The sequence below is a fragment of the Gobius niger genome, assembly GCF_951799975.1.
Source record: "Gobius niger genome assembly, chromosome: 6".
Classification (NCBI taxonomy): Eukaryota; Metazoa; Chordata; class Actinopteri; order Gobiiformes; family Gobiidae; genus Gobius; species Gobius niger.
Window position 1 is genome coordinate 19,210,408 of NC_136857.1, and position 17,763 is coordinate 19,228,170.

General features: G+C 40.1%; 1 protein-coding gene across 1 annotated transcript; it reads left to right on the forward strand.

Moving 5' to 3' along the window:
- Positions 1-1,293: 1,293 nt before the first annotated feature.
- LOC306963854 (neuronal acetylcholine receptor subunit alpha-4-like) lies at positions 1,294-16,352 on the forward strand. The gene is made up of 6 exons (XM_079557599.1): positions 1,294-1,635; positions 8,057-8,208; positions 11,059-11,103; positions 11,185-11,294; positions 13,925-15,350; positions 16,063-16,352. The coding sequence occupies exons 1-6, from the start codon at positions 1,584-1,586 to the stop codon at positions 16,186-16,188; spliced, it is 1,911 nt and encodes a 636-aa protein (XP_079413725.1). The 5' UTR covers positions 1,294-1,583; the 3' UTR covers positions 16,189-16,352.
- Positions 16,353-17,763: the final 1,411 nt, after the last annotated feature.

The following is a 17,763-nucleotide window of genomic DNA, read 5'->3' on the forward strand; positions in this document are numbered from 1 at the left end:
ACAAGATTTACTTAGGCTCATGTCTACATCCAGTTCAAGATACAAATGTTAAAACAACAATCTCTCGCAACACCTCTAACCTCTTACACAGATACATTTCTGTTGATTAAAGAACAAAGCGCAGTGTGAACCTGTACCATATCTTATAATGCTTTTGGAGGCACAGTCACAACATTCCCTTTTAAGATTCGGGTCACATATGTGCATGTTTTTGGAGGTAGTTTCTGAATAAATTTAATTCTAAAATTTCACCAATTCGTTTTCACTGCTGTAACTGCGCAGAGATGACTCATGGAGCCATTGCTGTTTTGTCTATTGTCCAGAATATTAAATGCGGCCAACAATATAAATCAGAGTCTGCAGTCTCTCACATGTCAGCTGTATGGATGCATTGAGGATGAGGAGGGATCCGCAAAACACCAATGCCACAGGAGCAGTACAAAAGACCCAACTTAGAGAGTAAATTATTAATCCTGAGAAGGTTAACTGCTGTTTAATTTATTTAAAGCATTAATGATGCATAGAGTAGTTAAAGTGACGCTTTGTAAGATTTTCCACTGCTGCTAAGTGTTACGTTAACCAACAGTTCATCATTCACAAGACGGTATTGACTGACTAGAACGTCAACTGTAACCAATACGTTAAGCCACTACTCTGAATAAAGATACATGTTTGTCCAAATCGTTGCCTAGGACCCACAAATTCAGAGAGAGGGACCCAGGATCCAAAAAAACACTCTTCTTCTTTCAAAGGATTGTAATGAGGCCTTAAACACATACTTTGGGACTGGTACAAAATAGCCTGAGATATTGGGTGTATTATATTGGCAGAAAACTGGCCATTTGCCATTAAAACTTCAATATTGGTCCAACTCGTCCAAACAACATAAATAGGCTATATTGCCTTTTAATTTAAGAGTGGCAATTAGTGTCATGGCATACATCTCACATAATAGGTCTCTTGGTACTTTATATTCAAGTGGTGACTAGTGACATATGTAGGCGACAGCATGGCACAAAGGTGATTTTAATATATTCCTACTCCCCATTGACAGAGCTGGGTAACCTGGGGGATTCCAGCAGCGATCCAACATAGACACTTGAACAGGAAGCCCGTGAATAGCAAATAAAGTAGGAGGGACACGGAGGGACAGGAGACTTGCGTGGAGAGACAGCGGTGTGTTTGAGAAAGTAAGGGAAGGAGAGAGGAGAGAGAGAGAGAGAGAGAGAGAGAGAGAGAGAGAGAGAGAGAGAGAGGGATAGAGGGAGAGAGGGAGAGAGAGAGAGAGAGGATGTGATGAGGAGGCGGAGAGATACATCCAGGAGTCAGCGCTGTGGACCGGGAACAGCAACGGTTAGTGAGAGAATTCCACTGGAGTGTGAGGGGAGACATCGACTTCCCGGATACGGATCGGCTCAAGAACAGCTGAAGTCATGGACCTGTGGAATTGGACATTTACCATTGTGCCATCTCCTAGGGATGTTTTTACTAAGGTTCAACTTCTCAGTGCGCTGTGCTGACATCTGGGAATCATCCTTGTTAACCCTGATTGTTGGGCGAAGTTGACATTTTACTCCTGCAACATGGATTTCCCACAAACTCTGGCTTTGCTTTTCCTCTGCCTTCCATGCCAAGGTAAGAGTCGTTTCAAAAGCACGGCACAATATGTAACCTTCAGTGCATTGAAAACTTTTAGAGGTAGATATTCCTTTTTAGAGTGTGTTGCTTAGTGACCAGCTCGATCTGTCTGGTTCAGGTGTGACTCTCCGTTGTGTAGCCCCGGTTTATCGCTCTGGTGAAAGTGCATTGATCAAACGAGGACAGATCTAGGTCCAGTAGTATTCTTAACCAGGCGTGACACTGTTTTGGACTCATATATATGCACGGAGAGATGCTGACGTGAGGGAACACTGCACAGGTGGAGATTCAGTATCATGATTGTTTCCAAAAGAGCAAAATAACTTTTTGAATGATGTGGAGCTGAAATCTTTTACCAATATATTGTATATCTTATGTCATTCAACTTTTGTAATTACTGTATGTTCATTAAAAGAGATGTTTTTAAGGTTATTGGTGCATTGATTGATTAGCAGATAGATTGCAGTTATTAACAAACTAATCCAAAGACTTTAAAATATTTTTTCCTCTACATATTCTCATATTTCCTTCTATTTCTGTGTACTGTGTAAATCCATCGTCGCACATTTACATTTTCATTGAAGCCCCCCGAGGTGCCTGTCCCATCTGGTGAAAAATACTAACAGTATTCAAATATTCAAATTTCCTTAACTTAACTCTGTGTTTTGCCTTTGTAAAACGATAATACACAAGCTCACCCAATGTATGGCTTTGCTTCCTCAGGGCACATATCTAATGTCCAGCTCAAGTGTCAATGGGGAAGTTTTCCAAGGGGCTTTCCAAACAAATTGTAGCAATCAGTCAGAACTGTTGCTCCACCAGAATACTGTGTATGACGCCAATTCAGACCGATACGTCATCTGATGCAAACTAAGATAGACAACGAGAGAGAGAAAGGGAGAAGAGAGAGAATCCAAAGAAACTAATACTTTGAACATACTCGTGAAACGCCAGAGGCTGTTGATCCAAGGTGCACTTGAAGACGTGGAGGCAAATGTGGGCCACAGATATAAGGGAATGGACTGGACAGTAACACTTTGACTGTGTGACTAGAATACAACAGAACATAATGGACTATCCGTGCCAAAGAAGTCATCACTGAATACATTCAATTGTTTTATTTATGATGATGCATTCTGAATTCAAAATAACCATGTAAGTTAGGTCGTAAGCCCTGTCCACACATATCTATTTCTTGTAAACACAGATTTTTCTACAACCGTATTAAAAAATATCTCTGTCCTCACGACAATTCTTTTGCAGAACTGATAATGCTACGTACCATCTCTATAAACCATGCAATTCGTCAGCATTCTTTGGGCAGACTCCTTCATTAGGTAAACATCGTCTAACAATAACAAGATAACTTAATTGTAATATGAATGGTCAAGCAAATGTCTGTTTGCTCATACAATATTCGTGGCTTGTGCGCTGAGTTTGGCACCGCTGTTGCTGCATCTGTGTGTATCACATCGCACTCACCCCTGACACCAAAACAGCTACAACAGTTTCTCTATAAACAAACCAGACACTTCATGTGCCACGACACCACACCAAATCTGCGTTTTAAGCTGACATGCAGGGAACTCACACTGCTTGTTTCAGATGTTAAATCACATAAATCCACTTTTGCAAAGTCCTGAAGAAAAGTCCAGTGTGTGTTTACGTGTTTCCCAGTGAAGTCCTGGGACAGCGCTGACGTCCCCCATGTCCGAAAGTCCCCTTGTCTGTCATATCCAAAGCAGTCCGAGTCCAGTGGTCTCCAGAGGCACAGCAGTGGTACGTCACCACACACATCCAGCCACTGCTCCAAAACTTTCAGGCAACAGTCAAACATGTGCCGTATCCACAACCTGTGAAAGCGATTCAACAACGCAATGTGCTTTTACGATATAAACTGAGCATATAAAGTTAAAACATTTCCAAACTCATGCAGCATGTCGGGTCAAGTGACCATGACGCGTTGACATTTATAAGCACAGCTTTTCTGTCCATGCCCCCCCGTACAAGAATATTATGATATGTAAGAATACTGTATGTTATAGTGAAAATATTCTTCTGAATTGTTAATTAGTTAGTGTTAATTTAGTACTATGGAGCAAAAGACTAATCCTAGTCATTCATAAGAATGTATTCTTTTATTAGGGTTGTTTTAAGAAATATCCGCTTTGAAGAGCGTTTAGAAAAAATTCCACTGAAGGGCGGTGGGTTTAAGTACTTTAAAGCAGTACTAAGTAACTTGTTTACCTTAATAAATCCTTTCCGTGTTAGTGTTAATGGGTTGATTGGGGGTCTTTCATCTCCCCCGGTGTCTCTGGCCAGAAAACCACAATTGCAGCTTTCCAGCACCAAGTCGGAAGTCCCAATGAATCTGAATCACGAAGGAGAAGCTAACAGGCAAACGGGCAAAGCTAACTGCGGCTTAGCACCACTTAAACAGTATTTACAGCTGAGTTTGAGTGAAAAAAAAAAGATCTCCATTGTGTAATTGGTAGTACAATATCTCTTTCTCCCTTTGTCTTTTCTGTCAGTGTAGTATTTACTCTCATGGACAATTAATGAGTAAAAAACCGCAACATGCTACGACACCTGCAGTGGCGCTTATGGCCTCTAGGGGCATGAGTTACTTAGTACTGCTCTAAGTACTTTATTGATTAAAGTGACCTTGACCGCATATGCACTAAAACAACATTGAATATGTAAGAATACTATATGTGTATATGTGTCTGGTGATAATAAGCTGCTTAATTCTTAATTGTTAAATTAGTAATGAGGCGCAAAAGAGTTATTCCTATCCGAGGATGTATTTATTTATTAATTGGGATGTTGATGTCTGGGTTTCAGAATTTACTCAAAGGATTCAGTGGAGTAGATAATTTGTGTGTTTTTTTTTTTTCAAACCTGGAACTGGATTCATCAGTAAGCTCTTTGCAGTGGTCTTGTTTTCTTAGTTGGAATGCACACTCATATTCCATATCCGCTGTCCCAAAATGCCAAAAATGGTTCTTCCTTTCTATTGCCATTACTTTACCCATCCACCTGAATCATCTGGCCAAGGTAGCGGGTGCCCTCAGCAGTGGGAACTTCCATCATACGTATTCATATTGTGGAACCTCTGTGGGCAAGACCTAATCTAATCTGAGCTGCATCCAGGACGCACACGCTATCTTCATCTGATCAAGAACAGTCTCATACCTTCTCCACACACAGCGGTCAGGCGGGTGGCGAACACGGACTTTTGAAGGTCTAGACACAGGATCCACGTGTAAACAGGAAGACCAGGCGGCAGCAGGAATGGACACTGTATCCTTTTAATAAGATATTGATCCCTTGACTTTAAGAAAGGCCCTGTTTGAAGGACAGCCCATCAAATGTGATTGAGTAGAGAGCCCTGGAGAGGACTAGCAGCATGACAATAACACAAAAACATCTTGGCGACATGGGAGACATATGGTGGAGAAATGACGAAAGTTGGACAAAATAGGTCATGCCATTTAAAAGTGGGATTTGAGAAGCATTAATGGTGACAGCGAACACCTTGAAAAATCTTTGATTAAAAAAATATTTATATACCTTACAATTTACTGTATATAAACTGGATAACATGCCTAGAACTACTACCATGCACAGGCCAGCGTCAGTGTGAAAGAGGAAATAGAGCTTTAGCCTGCATACCAAAAGCTATGATTTTAGCAACTGAGCAGTCTTGTAAATATGAATTACTTTGACAGTCTTTACCCCATTAAGTGTCTCTTGCAGGGAAGTTTAGATGGGTATGTGCCTGTTGTAAAAGTTATTTACTGAGCTCAAGCATGGCAGGAAGGCTATAATAACATTCCTAATGTGTTCTTTAAGCTCCTGTACCTATTTCTCTGGATCTCAAACAGCAACAGCAACAAGAATTGAATTTAAACTGTTGGAGGAAACTCTTTTTTTTTTACAGTGTTTAAGAAACAACTAGAAGGAAACTATCTGACATCTTTAAAATGTATGAAATGTAAATCTGATCTCTCTTCTCTCTCTTCTTTTTGAAGAAAACATCTAATAGAAACTGCTTAGTGTGAGTGTGTGTGAATGTGTATGTTTATTTTGATTTATATATTTTTTTCATTTTTTAATTGTATTTATTTATTATGTATTTTTATATTGCTTTTAATATCTGGTGCCTTGAATTGCTAATGTCATTTTAATTTTAATTAACAGCGTTTATCATCAGGGTAAAAATGACTTTTTTGTTGGAAAGTGATGAAAAGAGTGAACCATAATGTTTTTAAATCTGTAAAGTGCTTTGTGTTATATAAAATGCAAATCACTTTTTTCAGTAAATAAAGTTTACTAGCAAATTGCTGGATATTAAACATTGTTAAGCATTGGCACTAATCCTGTTGTCGGTAACTTTCAGACATTTCTAAAGTGATGCTCCTAAATTCATTCCTGATGCACCTAAATGAAAGTACTTTGGCGTACTGGTGCAACCAAGCAAACATGTTAATCTGGAGCTCTGCTTTAAGTTGAAATTCACAGTGACACACAGCCCTCTGCTCTTGTAATTATAATAGCTATTGATTACTCCTTGATTAGCTACTACAACAAGAGACACAAGTTACGGTTGATTATTCTGTTGCTGATCCAGCAAGTGAATGTCACAATCAATATAACAACAGTCCTATCAGCAAGCACGGATAAAAGTTAAGGTCTGAGGTTTCAATTACATAGAATTTCACGTTAAACCCCAGCAAAGTCCTTATAGTTATTGCTATTCTAATTACGGGTGGTGATCCAACCAAGAATAAGGCAGATGGAAAGGTTATTCTTACCTTTATTATGCGCCCTTTCAGTGAACGCTGCATTTGCTTAACACCTTATAATCATGTTCTCCAAAATCTCATAATCTCAATGACAGTTAAGATCAGTAGCTTACACGTGTACTAGGCCAAAGTGCAACTATCATAGGCCCAGTATAATATAGATCACAGCTGGTGGTTTATTAGTGTGTGCCACAGTGTACCTGCAGAGCGGCACTGTGCAAACCTGAGAAGTGCTTAATTGAAAATGAAAAATTCCCAGAAGTAGCAGGACATTTGTATCGTGTGAACCTTTTGGGACATCCCCTGTTGCTCTAATTGCTCCATCCCATTAGGTCAAATCTATTGTTTTAACGACCTCGTGATGTCGTACCCTCGCTCCATCTTACCCGAGGTGGGGGACATCTGGACACATCCCTCCGTCAGCAGCGGTGGGGAGACGGATGTCCTGAGTTTCAGATTCCTATATAGTCCTACCTGCATGGCCCCTCCCCCTCACGTTTGTCTCATCTCTCAGACACTGTCTCCGGTAACCATACGCCACCTGTGTATAATAGAGGTCACCCTTCTTTCAGATTGCACCGGTGTGCAGTAACAATGTGGCTCTATCTGCTAAATCCGTGCTGATGGATATTATGAACGTGGGAATATCATGCAATATTAATGTGTTAGATCTTTTTGATGAGGGACTTTGGTGTGTGTGTTGTTGATACCCCATGGAAAAATATGGTAGGATGCTCGTGGAATGTAAATTTAAGCTACAAATACAAATATAAATTGGTAGAATATGGTATTGAGTCAATGATAAGGGAAAACCACAAGATATTATTGTCTTTACTGACTCTGGAACGTCACAACCATTTCACACACCCTTTTCAAAGTTACCCAACATGCAGGTTGATTCTGATTCATTCTACCAAATATTAACAATGCATTTTGTGCTTATTAATGATTTTAAAACCATGTCACAACAATTGGGCAAAGGAGTCATTTCTTCACATTGCACATGATCAGCATCATGAAAGATATATTCCGCCTGTGTAATAGAAGTAAAAGTGAATCAGACAAATGAACTGTCCAGTTGTGGATGTCCCATTAGACTTCTGCAGTGTTGTGTCTGTGGTCCCAGAATGCTGCACATGTCTGTTACATAAAGTGCTGATGAGTCAGCCCAAAATGTATTTATTATATTATGGCCTTATCTGGTGTGGACAAACAGAATTATGTACAGCTGTTGTTATAACAACTTTATGACCTTGTATGCATAAAGGAAACGATGCCGGGCCTATATACTGTATGTACCTTCAGTTAAAAGCTTTTATGACAGTTTGACAGTACATAAATTATAAAGACTACATGGACAGCAATGGCATGAGAATTGATGAGCCTAACAGGAAAAGAAAAAAATGCATTTGATGGAAGCAACCATGTTGGATATTAAAAATTGATGGACACAAAAAGAAAAGAGAGAGAAAGATACAATAAAATCCAACAGTTAAAATTTTCGCACACAAAATGATGGTCAATGGTAGGGTAAGCAGCGATTAAGGGCTTCTTTTGACCTGCTACGACATAGTTAACAGGCTAATAGCTAAACTCTTCTCTTTTGTCAGTTTGTTACCAGGTCATCCCTCGTGCACATGCTGAAGAGCGCCTCCTGCAAGATCTTTTCGTAAACTACAGCAAGCTTTCTCGACCCGTGCAAAACACCACTGACACGGTCCTGGTGCACTTTGGCCTGTCCATCGCTCAGCTTATTGATGTGGTAAGTCAAGCACCCAAATGTTGCTTAAATAAGTCGCTTAAATGTCCTACATACCCACGCAGACACAAGGAGAACATGCAAACTCCACTGCAGCCAGTGCCTCATGCATATGCCCCCAATGCTAATGAATTCAGTCCAGCATTAAAGTTGCAGAACAAGAACTTTTACTAAATTAATAATCTTTTTTTAACATCTGCTCAAACTTTGCACAACACAAATAACCACTCCATTTACTCTCTTTTGCCCCAAATAATAAGACTTTTGCTAGCGCAGCAGATGTTGAGCACTAAATACATCCCCTCTTTATTGAGAAGCATGTTATTACTGTTATCTGGGTGCAGACAGTGAGCAAACGGTTCCATTTGAATCTCAGGCTCATGTTTATCCATTTCCGTCTGACCATAACCCTCACCCACTGGAGCCATAGTGATAAATCTCAATCCACTGTACTCATCTTATCAGCGGAAATTAGAGCTGCTGCCACAATAGGAGACATCTCATTATTCCACAAATTAATTTTCTGCTGTCAGCCCCAGAATGCAGATCCTAATTATCAGTTCAACAGTTCAATTCAATTTTTATTAACATTATGTATTCTGTCACGTTATTTTAGTTCTGTGGGGGAAAAAACAACTTCTTTCGGTTCCATTTGGAACGTGCAAATTTGGCCGTCTTGCAGCTTTGGGCTTCTTTGTGTTCCCAGCCTGCATCAGTGCATAGTCGGTCCCCACTGTCTGGCATGCCATTATGTGACAGCGCTGGCTTCTTTAATGGGAGGCAGCACAGCTGAGAAAGTTGTCTGCTTCTCCCGAGTGTTTCATAGATGTAGCTGGAGGAAGCCAATGGCAACAGTTAGACAGACCAACCCGGCATGTAGGCCCGTTAACACAAGGCATGTTGGGTAAGCCAGAGAGAGGATAGAAGTTAGTCTGAATGGGGGTGTTGGATGTTTTTGACAGTTCTGTACACAGTGCATTGGATTAATACGGGATGTTACGGAGATAGACAGGAGAACCGCTGGGAATAGGGTCACAGGGAGTTCAAGTAGTGCAAGTGCGGCACTGTGGCTGAGTTAGGACTCGTACTTCACAGTAAGAAGGTGTCAGTAAGAGGCGCATGTGGTGTTTGCATGTTCTATTGGGGTCAAGGCAGAACTAGGCCCATACACCCAAAATTTGCAAAGTAATGCAAAATATGGAGGTGAGTATACACAGGCAATGCATAGCAGTCGACAAATGCCCCTGGTTGCATTAAGGAAGTGGTAGAAGGAGGGGGCAAATGCGGAGGACAATATCAAAGTTCTAAAGCTACAAAGTCAAAACCAAATGCCAACAACACACTGCTGTGACATCAACTCAAAACTTGAAAACAACACAATTTAGCCGAATGCAGAACAAATCCCTACAATGTGTGAAGCGCTTTGGGTGACTTGTGTCATGTTACAGAGGACTTCCTGGTGGAGGTAGAACAGAGATTCAAAGGGGATCACAGAGAGAACACAGTGGGCCTGGTGCAGGATTATACTTTATGTACATGGGGTCAACAACCTTGAGAAAGTAGGAATGTTAATACAGATTATTAGAATTTTGTATGTAGTGTAATTGTATAAAGCTGTGGTTCTCAACCTGGGGGTCGCGAGACAAATTTGGGGGTCGCCAGATAATTTAGATAAAATATACATATTTTCAATAGCATATAATCTAATGTTTTATTGTAGCATGTGTTTGCTATTTTACCAGAGTGCCATTATTTGATTGTAGTTCGATGAATGTTATTTCAGCCATTTGTTTTTTTCTTAGTTTTTTAAGAATTATGTAGGCTAATGTTCCTATTTTTCACAGTGTGACCCGGGCGGGGGTCAAGAACCCCTTCACCTGTTGTAATGGGGGTCGCGGCTCCAAAAGGTTGAGAACCACTGGAATAACGTGTAGAGAAGTGACATGAATAAATATAGTTGGTTAAAGGAAGGCAGATGGAACTAAATAAACAAGAAAACAATAATATCAATAACAAAACCCAGTGTTCCGAAATGACAATTGTGTTAAGCATTTACTATCTTGTGCAGTACAGAGCAGTTTGAGTCTACTTACTCAGTACTGTGTGGTTTAAGTCCCGAAGTTTAGTCAGCAGCCAGAAAGACACTGCAGAAGTTAAAGCCTTGGCCCATATTAAATGCATGAGTGGTGCGTCATGTCAGGTTAGGATCTCAGCTGCCCCAGGCCAAAAACAAGTCGAGGCATCTGTGGCTTCCCTCTCGTTTCCCAATTTAACAGCTTCCTTAAGAAAAAAAAAAAAAAAGGAATAGAAACTCTAGAGAGGTGTTTTGTTTTCAAATAATTAGAGATCTATTTAAATGTAAATTTCAGACCCGCAAGATGCAAAGTCATTAATGATCGCAGGGGAAAAGGATGGCAACTAAGTGTAATCATGTAGTAACTGTGGAAAATACATTGACACTTGACATTTATTTAATTTAAATTTAACCTAATAATTAATATCCCTTGACATTTCTATCCTATCATTGTGTTATTACTGTTCTGTAGTCAGTAAAATGTTCAAGCAAAGTTTTGAACTACAGACTCTCTGGTTGTGCGTGAATGCTTAGAGCTCAACACAGAGGATTATTTCATGAAAACAATTCATTTGATTCTTATCTTATTTCCCTCATTGATTCATCATTTCATTGATAACCATCAACTCCCAGTCAGGAAATACAGTTTATCATCTCAATGCACTAATCGACTTAGGTCTGCGGTGAAGACGGGAAATGAAGTCAAGTGAATGACAGATTTAACACTCAGAGCCTTCAGGTCTGTATAACTGGTGTTTTACAAGTCTCTTTCTTTTAAGGATGAAAAGAACCAAATGATGACTACGAATGTCTGGGTCAAGCAGGTAGGTGCTGTATGTTACATTGAAAACACTTAGCGGTGACACTGCCCTAGTGTAAAGTTAATGGTGCGTGCGCTTGTACAGGAGTGGAATGACTACAAGCTCCAGTGGAACCCAGAGGAATACGAGAATGTCACCTCCATACGCGTCCCGTCGGAGATCATATGGAGGCCCGATATCGTCCTCTATAACAAGTAAGACACCATTTAATACAGTGATCCCTATTGTTTCAGTGCTACACAAGGCATAAGGTTTGATAGAAAATTTCAGCAACTAACATGAAAATAAAACTGTTGAAAATGTGCTCATGTACGTTGTGCCGCTTGTGTCCAGGAAAAGAGACTGAATGCTTAATTTTCTTTATAATTTGCACATTTTCAAATGGTGCGGTCTGCAAAGTCCATTTCAATCTAATATCCAAAAACAAGCATGTGATGTGATTTAGGGTCTCTAAATAAATGTTGTCACCTATACGCCACTGTTTTAAGTAGTAGCACAGGTCCCTCTTGTCAAAAATAATTTACAAAGATCTTATGTTATAAATAAGCTTAGTTATAAATGAAGGCTGGACAACCTTGACGGTACCCTGAAAGTTGCTCAAACGGGGGGGAAATATATTTCGTAGCTTCTATCTAAGGCAGTATCTAAGCAAATAGCTAATGTCCAGAGTGAATGCTGCTTGCTGTAAGACTATAAGCACTTGCCTGCCTTCGCCCTTAATATGACAATGCAGAGGGACAAAACCCCAAAAAATAATGATCAATAATTTAAATGGCGGTGGCAGCAGAGCACAGACAGTACATCCCCATGCCAACAGATGGATGGAGTCAAGGGAAAACATTCCAGAAGAATCTGCCAAGCGTCTTGTCCTACGCCAATGTCAAAAAGTAATTTAGTTGAAATAAATGTGAGGGAGGTCAAGCCTAATGGATACGGTTATCAACAAAGCTCTCTACATTATACAGATAGAGCCATATGTTGCGCTCCGGTTTAGAACATGCAATCAAAACGGATGTACAAGAGGGTCAGGGGTGAGATGTGCCGCGGGTGAAGAGGTCATTTTGAAGAAAGAAAGAAAAAAACGTTGAATAAATAGCTGTCATATCTGCCACTACTGATTCACCATTTTAATAATAAACTTTGACTTGGGCATGTAAAGGTTGTTTTTGCTAATGGTGTCGCATCCATTTAGTTTGAAAATGTTGACATTTTGTCTGAATTAAATGAGGAAATGAAAAGAGTCTGTTGACAGCAATGTGGCACAAGCAAAGTATCACACAGAATAAACAAAAAGTGAAGACATCTGTTAACTCTCACAGAGGAACCGCAAACTTATTGGAACTAATCGTGCCAATTGATTTAGTCAAACTAAGTCACCAGGAGAGCCAATGAAACATGTCTAATTGGCTTAGCGAAATAATGTGAGCAGTGGGGCACAAACTTTACAAATGTGCAATAATACAGTATAAAACATAGGGTTGCCATTTGGCATCAGGGCACATTATCTTTCATCCATAACGGTGAAACTCTTCATTTCTCGGTTGAACAAAGACGGCCCAGTGGTTATCTCAGGCACGCTACTTACACAGGAGAATATTTATCTCAGCCCACTGACAGATGAATAAATGAGAAGTATATTTATCTTTATTGGATACTTTGTCTAGCATCCCAGCCGTAATGATGAAGCGTGTAAGTGGATCTTGTTTCTGTTTCCCTCTTTTTTTTCCCATGAGTGCACAATGATCGCCATAAGTGCTACAGCATGAACAATATACAATATACAATACGACATCTGTAGAAAATTAAACATACTCCACAAAATGATTGCAAGTATTACCTTTTTCCTCTTAGAACTGGGAGCTGAAGTCAGGGCCATACAGTGTCAGGTTCCTTCTCAACAAATTTAAACACTTTCTGACACTGCACACAGGAAGTGATGCCATCAGACAGGAAGTACTTCAAAATAATCCATAGTCCACTACATAACGTAAATATGGATGGGTACATTGCTATCTGGTTGAACTTTGAGTTTTAATTACAAAAGTTTATTTCTTGCAGTCTAACCACATTTTTTTTAAATGTAACATTCACCAAATATATGACAGCATTTAAAGTCATTTAAAGCAGTACTAAGTAACTTCTTAACTTTAATAAATCCTTCCTGTATTCCCTAATACAAGAATTAATTGGATGATTGAGGGGGGGTCTTTCATCTCCCCCTGGTGTCTCTGGCCAGAAAACCACAATTGCAACTTCGCTGCCTACGGGTCGGAGTCACCAATACACACCAATAGAATCACGAAGAAAAAGCTAACAGGCTAGTGGGCAAAGCTAACTGCGCGCTAACGCTTCTTCAACAGTATTTACAGCCAAGTTTGAGCGAAAAAAATGATCTCCATTGTGTAATTCGATGTACATTATCTAAAGAAAATCTGTGTATGCTTGTCATTTTCTTGAAAATCAACTGCAAGGAAGGTCACAAAAAACAAAAACATTTTAACAATACAGAAAATAAAAAATGAGAATAAAAACGGAGGTATTTGTTTTAGCAAATTAACTCTTCAGTCGGTGCTAAATCATGACATAACATAAATTGACCACCGCAATTATGCACCAGTCCCTGGACCACCAGATTCAACCACACCTCCTCAATGCCTTTTAGTGCATTGGTTCATTGACGTTTGAACATGGAAATGATTATGGACGTAAACAGTTAAGTGTTTGTTATGGAAATTTTTGGGGTAAGAAATAAATGCAACATAACTGCACAATAACTGTACAGCCACAACCTTGATTGTATTTTCTTGTCTCTTGCCCTTTCTAGCGCCGATGGTGACTTTGCCGTCACCCACTTGACCAAGGCTCACCTATTCTACGATGGTCAGATCAAGTGGATGCCCCCGGCCATTTACAAGTCGTCCTGCAGCATCGATGTCACGTTTTTCCCCTTTGATCAACAGAGCTGTAAGATGAAGTTTGGCTCCTGGACCTATGACCGCGCCAAAATCGACCTGATCAGCATGGCCAGCAATGTGGACCAAATGGACTATTGGGAGTCTGGCGAGTGGGTGATCATTGACGCAGTGGGAAAGTACAATACCAAGAAGTACGAGTGCTGCACGGAGATCTATGCTGATATTACATACTACTTCATAATTAGAAGATTGCCTTTGTTCTACACTATCAATCTCATTATCCCATGTCTGCTCATTTCTTGCTTGACTGTCTTGGTTTTTTACTTGCCATCACAGTGTGGGGAGAAGATCACCTTGTGCATCTCAGTTCTCCTCTCGCTAACTGTATTCCTTTTGCTAATTACGGAAATTATACCATCCACATCGCTAGTGATTCCTTTGATTGGGGAATACTTGCTTTTTACCATGGTCTTCGTCACCTTGTCAATCATTATTACCATTTTTGTGCTTAATGTGCATCACCGTTCACCGCAAACACACGGTATGCCTCAGTGGGTAAGGAGAGTGTTCTTGGATCTAGTACCGAGGGTCCTCTTCATGAAACGCCCTCCTGGAACAGCCAAGAACAACTGCAAGAAATTGATAGAGATGATGCACAAACCACCAACCATATCTGCAACAGGAAACTCGCAAACCTTCTGGGCAGGACTTGAAACAGGCTTTAAACAGATGAGCCAGATAGAAACCACCGTCCTTAAAACACCAACCGACAGTCCCAATATCCGTGTCAGTTCTCCTTCACCACCATCCTCCCCTAAAGGAGACACACAGGAAAATGACCATACACTTAAACCAGACCTTTTCTGCCATTCACCGACTGAAAAGTATTGCGTTCTTTCCGAAAACCTACATGGACTAAACTCTGCAGCTTCTTCTTGTTCACAGCTGTCCTTGCCCCCGACCTTACTATTGGGTCCTCTCCAACGCTTATCTAAGGAAGTGTCTGAAAAGCCAGCCCTGAATGGTCGGTCTCACAGTGTAGAACTAATGTGCGATCATCAAATGGAGATTCTTCCAAAGAATGAGCATCTTTGTAGATCACGCAGCCTCCACCAATGCTGTGTGCACACTGAAGGGTCTCCTGGCACCGCACGGAGAGTGAAGAAGTCACCGCTGAAAGAGAGCCTCGTAGAGACACTCACAGCACAGTTGACCAAAGATGCGAGCACTCAGCAGGACATAGTTGTTCCTTCTATATCCCCAGCTCTGCTGCGAGCCATAGAGGGAGTCCAGTACATCGCTGACCACCTCCGAGCTGAGGATGCAGACTTTTCAGTGAGTGTTTTCTCTCACATTATTTTTTACCAAATCCTCACTGACAGAACACTAGGGTTCTGTATGCAACTTTTTATGTAAAAAAAAAAAAAAAAAAAGTTGCTACATATTTGTCCCCTCCGACCACCACCACTCACTCACTCACTCACTCACTCACTCACAACATTCGCTAGGCTTCCTGGTGTTCTCAAACGGTCTCCCATCCAAGTCCTGCCAGGCCCTTCCCTGCTTAGCTTCCGAGGTCTGACGGGATTGGACATAGCAAAGGCGATTTGGCCACAAAAAATATTGTTATATGTTGCAACTTGTCAGAGAATATTCATTTGCATTTATTTTGTTTTATTAAAGACTGAATAAACAAATAGTAGAGGAGCAAACATTATCGAATTGACCAAAGTATTACTAGTATTGACAAACTGATTCCTAGATTGCCACTATAACAAAGTGCATCCAATTATCTTCCATTGCAAACCATGGCTGTTGGTGAAGCCATCACCCGCTTCTCTTTCACCTGACGGTCAGGAAAGACCCTTTTAAAACAATAATAATTTAACCTTGAATTTTTTATGAGCAAGGAATGTCATGATTGGCTGACATTTAGGAGATGGCCCCTTAATGAAAAAATCAGCCAGTGGAGAGGAATCAATCATGAGTGAAGGCTGACAGCTGTAAAGGCGTGTGAGTAATGACTTACCCATTTGTGTGTGTGCAGGTGAAGGAGGACTGGAAGTACGTGGCCATGGTCATCGACCGGATCTTCCTCTGGATGTTTGTGCTCGTCTGTATACTGGGATCAGTGGGGCTCTTTTTGCCCCCGTGGCTTGCTGGGATGATCTGAAGCCTTACAGTGACAATACAATATCCTATATTGTAAAAAAAAAAAAGATCCTCAATTTAAGATTCTATTTATATTTCAGACATTTGCGGACATGCAGTGGCCCCATGATACCCAATGGTTACATACTAAGAAAGATGTTGAAATACCTATAATTGATACTTTTTTCCAGGACAAAGAGCCTGACTTTTTATTTTTCATCATCTTTTTGGTTATCCGTTCACAAGAGTACAGATTGTTGGCTTCATTATTTTTTCATTTGACCTTTATTTAACCAGAAAAGCGTGAACCGCTGTGCCACCGTGCCGCCCAACTTTAAATAATACGACAGCATTCAAAAATACTTGCCTGGCCTGACAAATTAATGCTTTTTCATAGATATTTCAAATACATTGGTTCTTCTTTCTAACAGAAAGGAGGAGTGTCTGGCAGGCCAGGCAACAAAAATACATGACAACTCTTTGTATTTCTTTCTATTATATTTACATAATTTTATGGAAAAAAAAAACATTTGCCACAGAAAGCAGGTCAATGGAAAATTCTTCCCTATTGCCAAGTTTTGTTTTAGATACAGCAACAAATTATTTTATTAACATAGACTCTCTCCTTTTTCCAGTTGGCTACGTTTTTCCCTGTCCTTTCGCTTACAATAAACGGCAGTTCAGGAGGTTAGCCAATAGTTTATCATGCTATTCATGATCATGTGACTAGATCAAAGCTGTGATTGAGATCACACAAGTCAAATGTTTATTTATGTTTTATTTCATCTCCTGAATTTGAACCATGTTTGGGTAATATGTTTAGGTGCTTAAAGGTGCACTATAGACCTTTTTGTGTGGAAAAAAACACACAAAAAAATGTATTTGACCAATCTGTGACACTGCAGCTGTACGAGTGGTTAAAGTGGCGCAAATGCTTTGCATCGTGACACTCCAGGATAAAACATTTGAAAGGTTTCTGGTGGGTAAAAATCCCCATGCGTAACCAAGGAGTGTTGATATTAGAGATACACTGAGGGCACCATGATGGAAAGCGCCATGCTAGCCATTCATAGAACCACTGGGTCGAGGTTTTTCTCACATAGGAAGTTTGATGTTGCACCTTTAAAGCAGTGTGTTTCCACTTACGATTTGTAAAGGGGGTGGTATGATTTTCCTTATTGGATGTTTTTGACTTTAGACCAGAATGGTGAATGGTAAATGCTACTGCTGCTCTTTCTTCCTAATAAGGAACCTCTTTCTCTCCCTTTATTTTATTTATCTATTTATTTTAAAGAATTTTGGATATTAATTATGCATGAATCTGCTTTGAGAAATAAAAAATATATGCATAAACAAATGGAAATGGAATGATTAGACTCTTGAAGAGTGTAGTTTAGCATCAAGTCGTTACAATTGTTAAGAGGGTGTATTTATTATAAGGCAGCATATACCGGAGTAAATTATTTTATTTTTAAGCTTTTTTATTTTTAGGATAAACTCTGGGCCTGCTGTTAGGTTGTGTTTCTCTGTAAATCAGAACCAGCTGCCTTGCCTCATCGGATCTATATTACATGTCATTGATTCACGTTGCTGTAAA

What these genes read in the sequence shown, in the direction of transcription:
- LOC306963854 (XM_079557599.1), top strand. Translation starts at nt 1,584, where the DNA reads ATGGATTTCCCACAAACTCTGGCTTTGCTTTTCCTCTGCCTTCCATGC. An exon ending in TCGCTCAGCTTATTGATGTG is followed by an intron (nt 8,209 to 11,058) that starts GTAAGTCAAGCA and finishes CTTTCTTTTAAG; the next exon opens with GATGAAAAGAACCAAATGAT. An exon ending in CGAATGTCTGGGTCAAGCAG is followed by an intron (nt 11,104 to 11,184) that starts GTAGGTGCTGTA and finishes GCGCTTGTACAG; the next exon opens with GAGTGGAATGACTACAAGCT.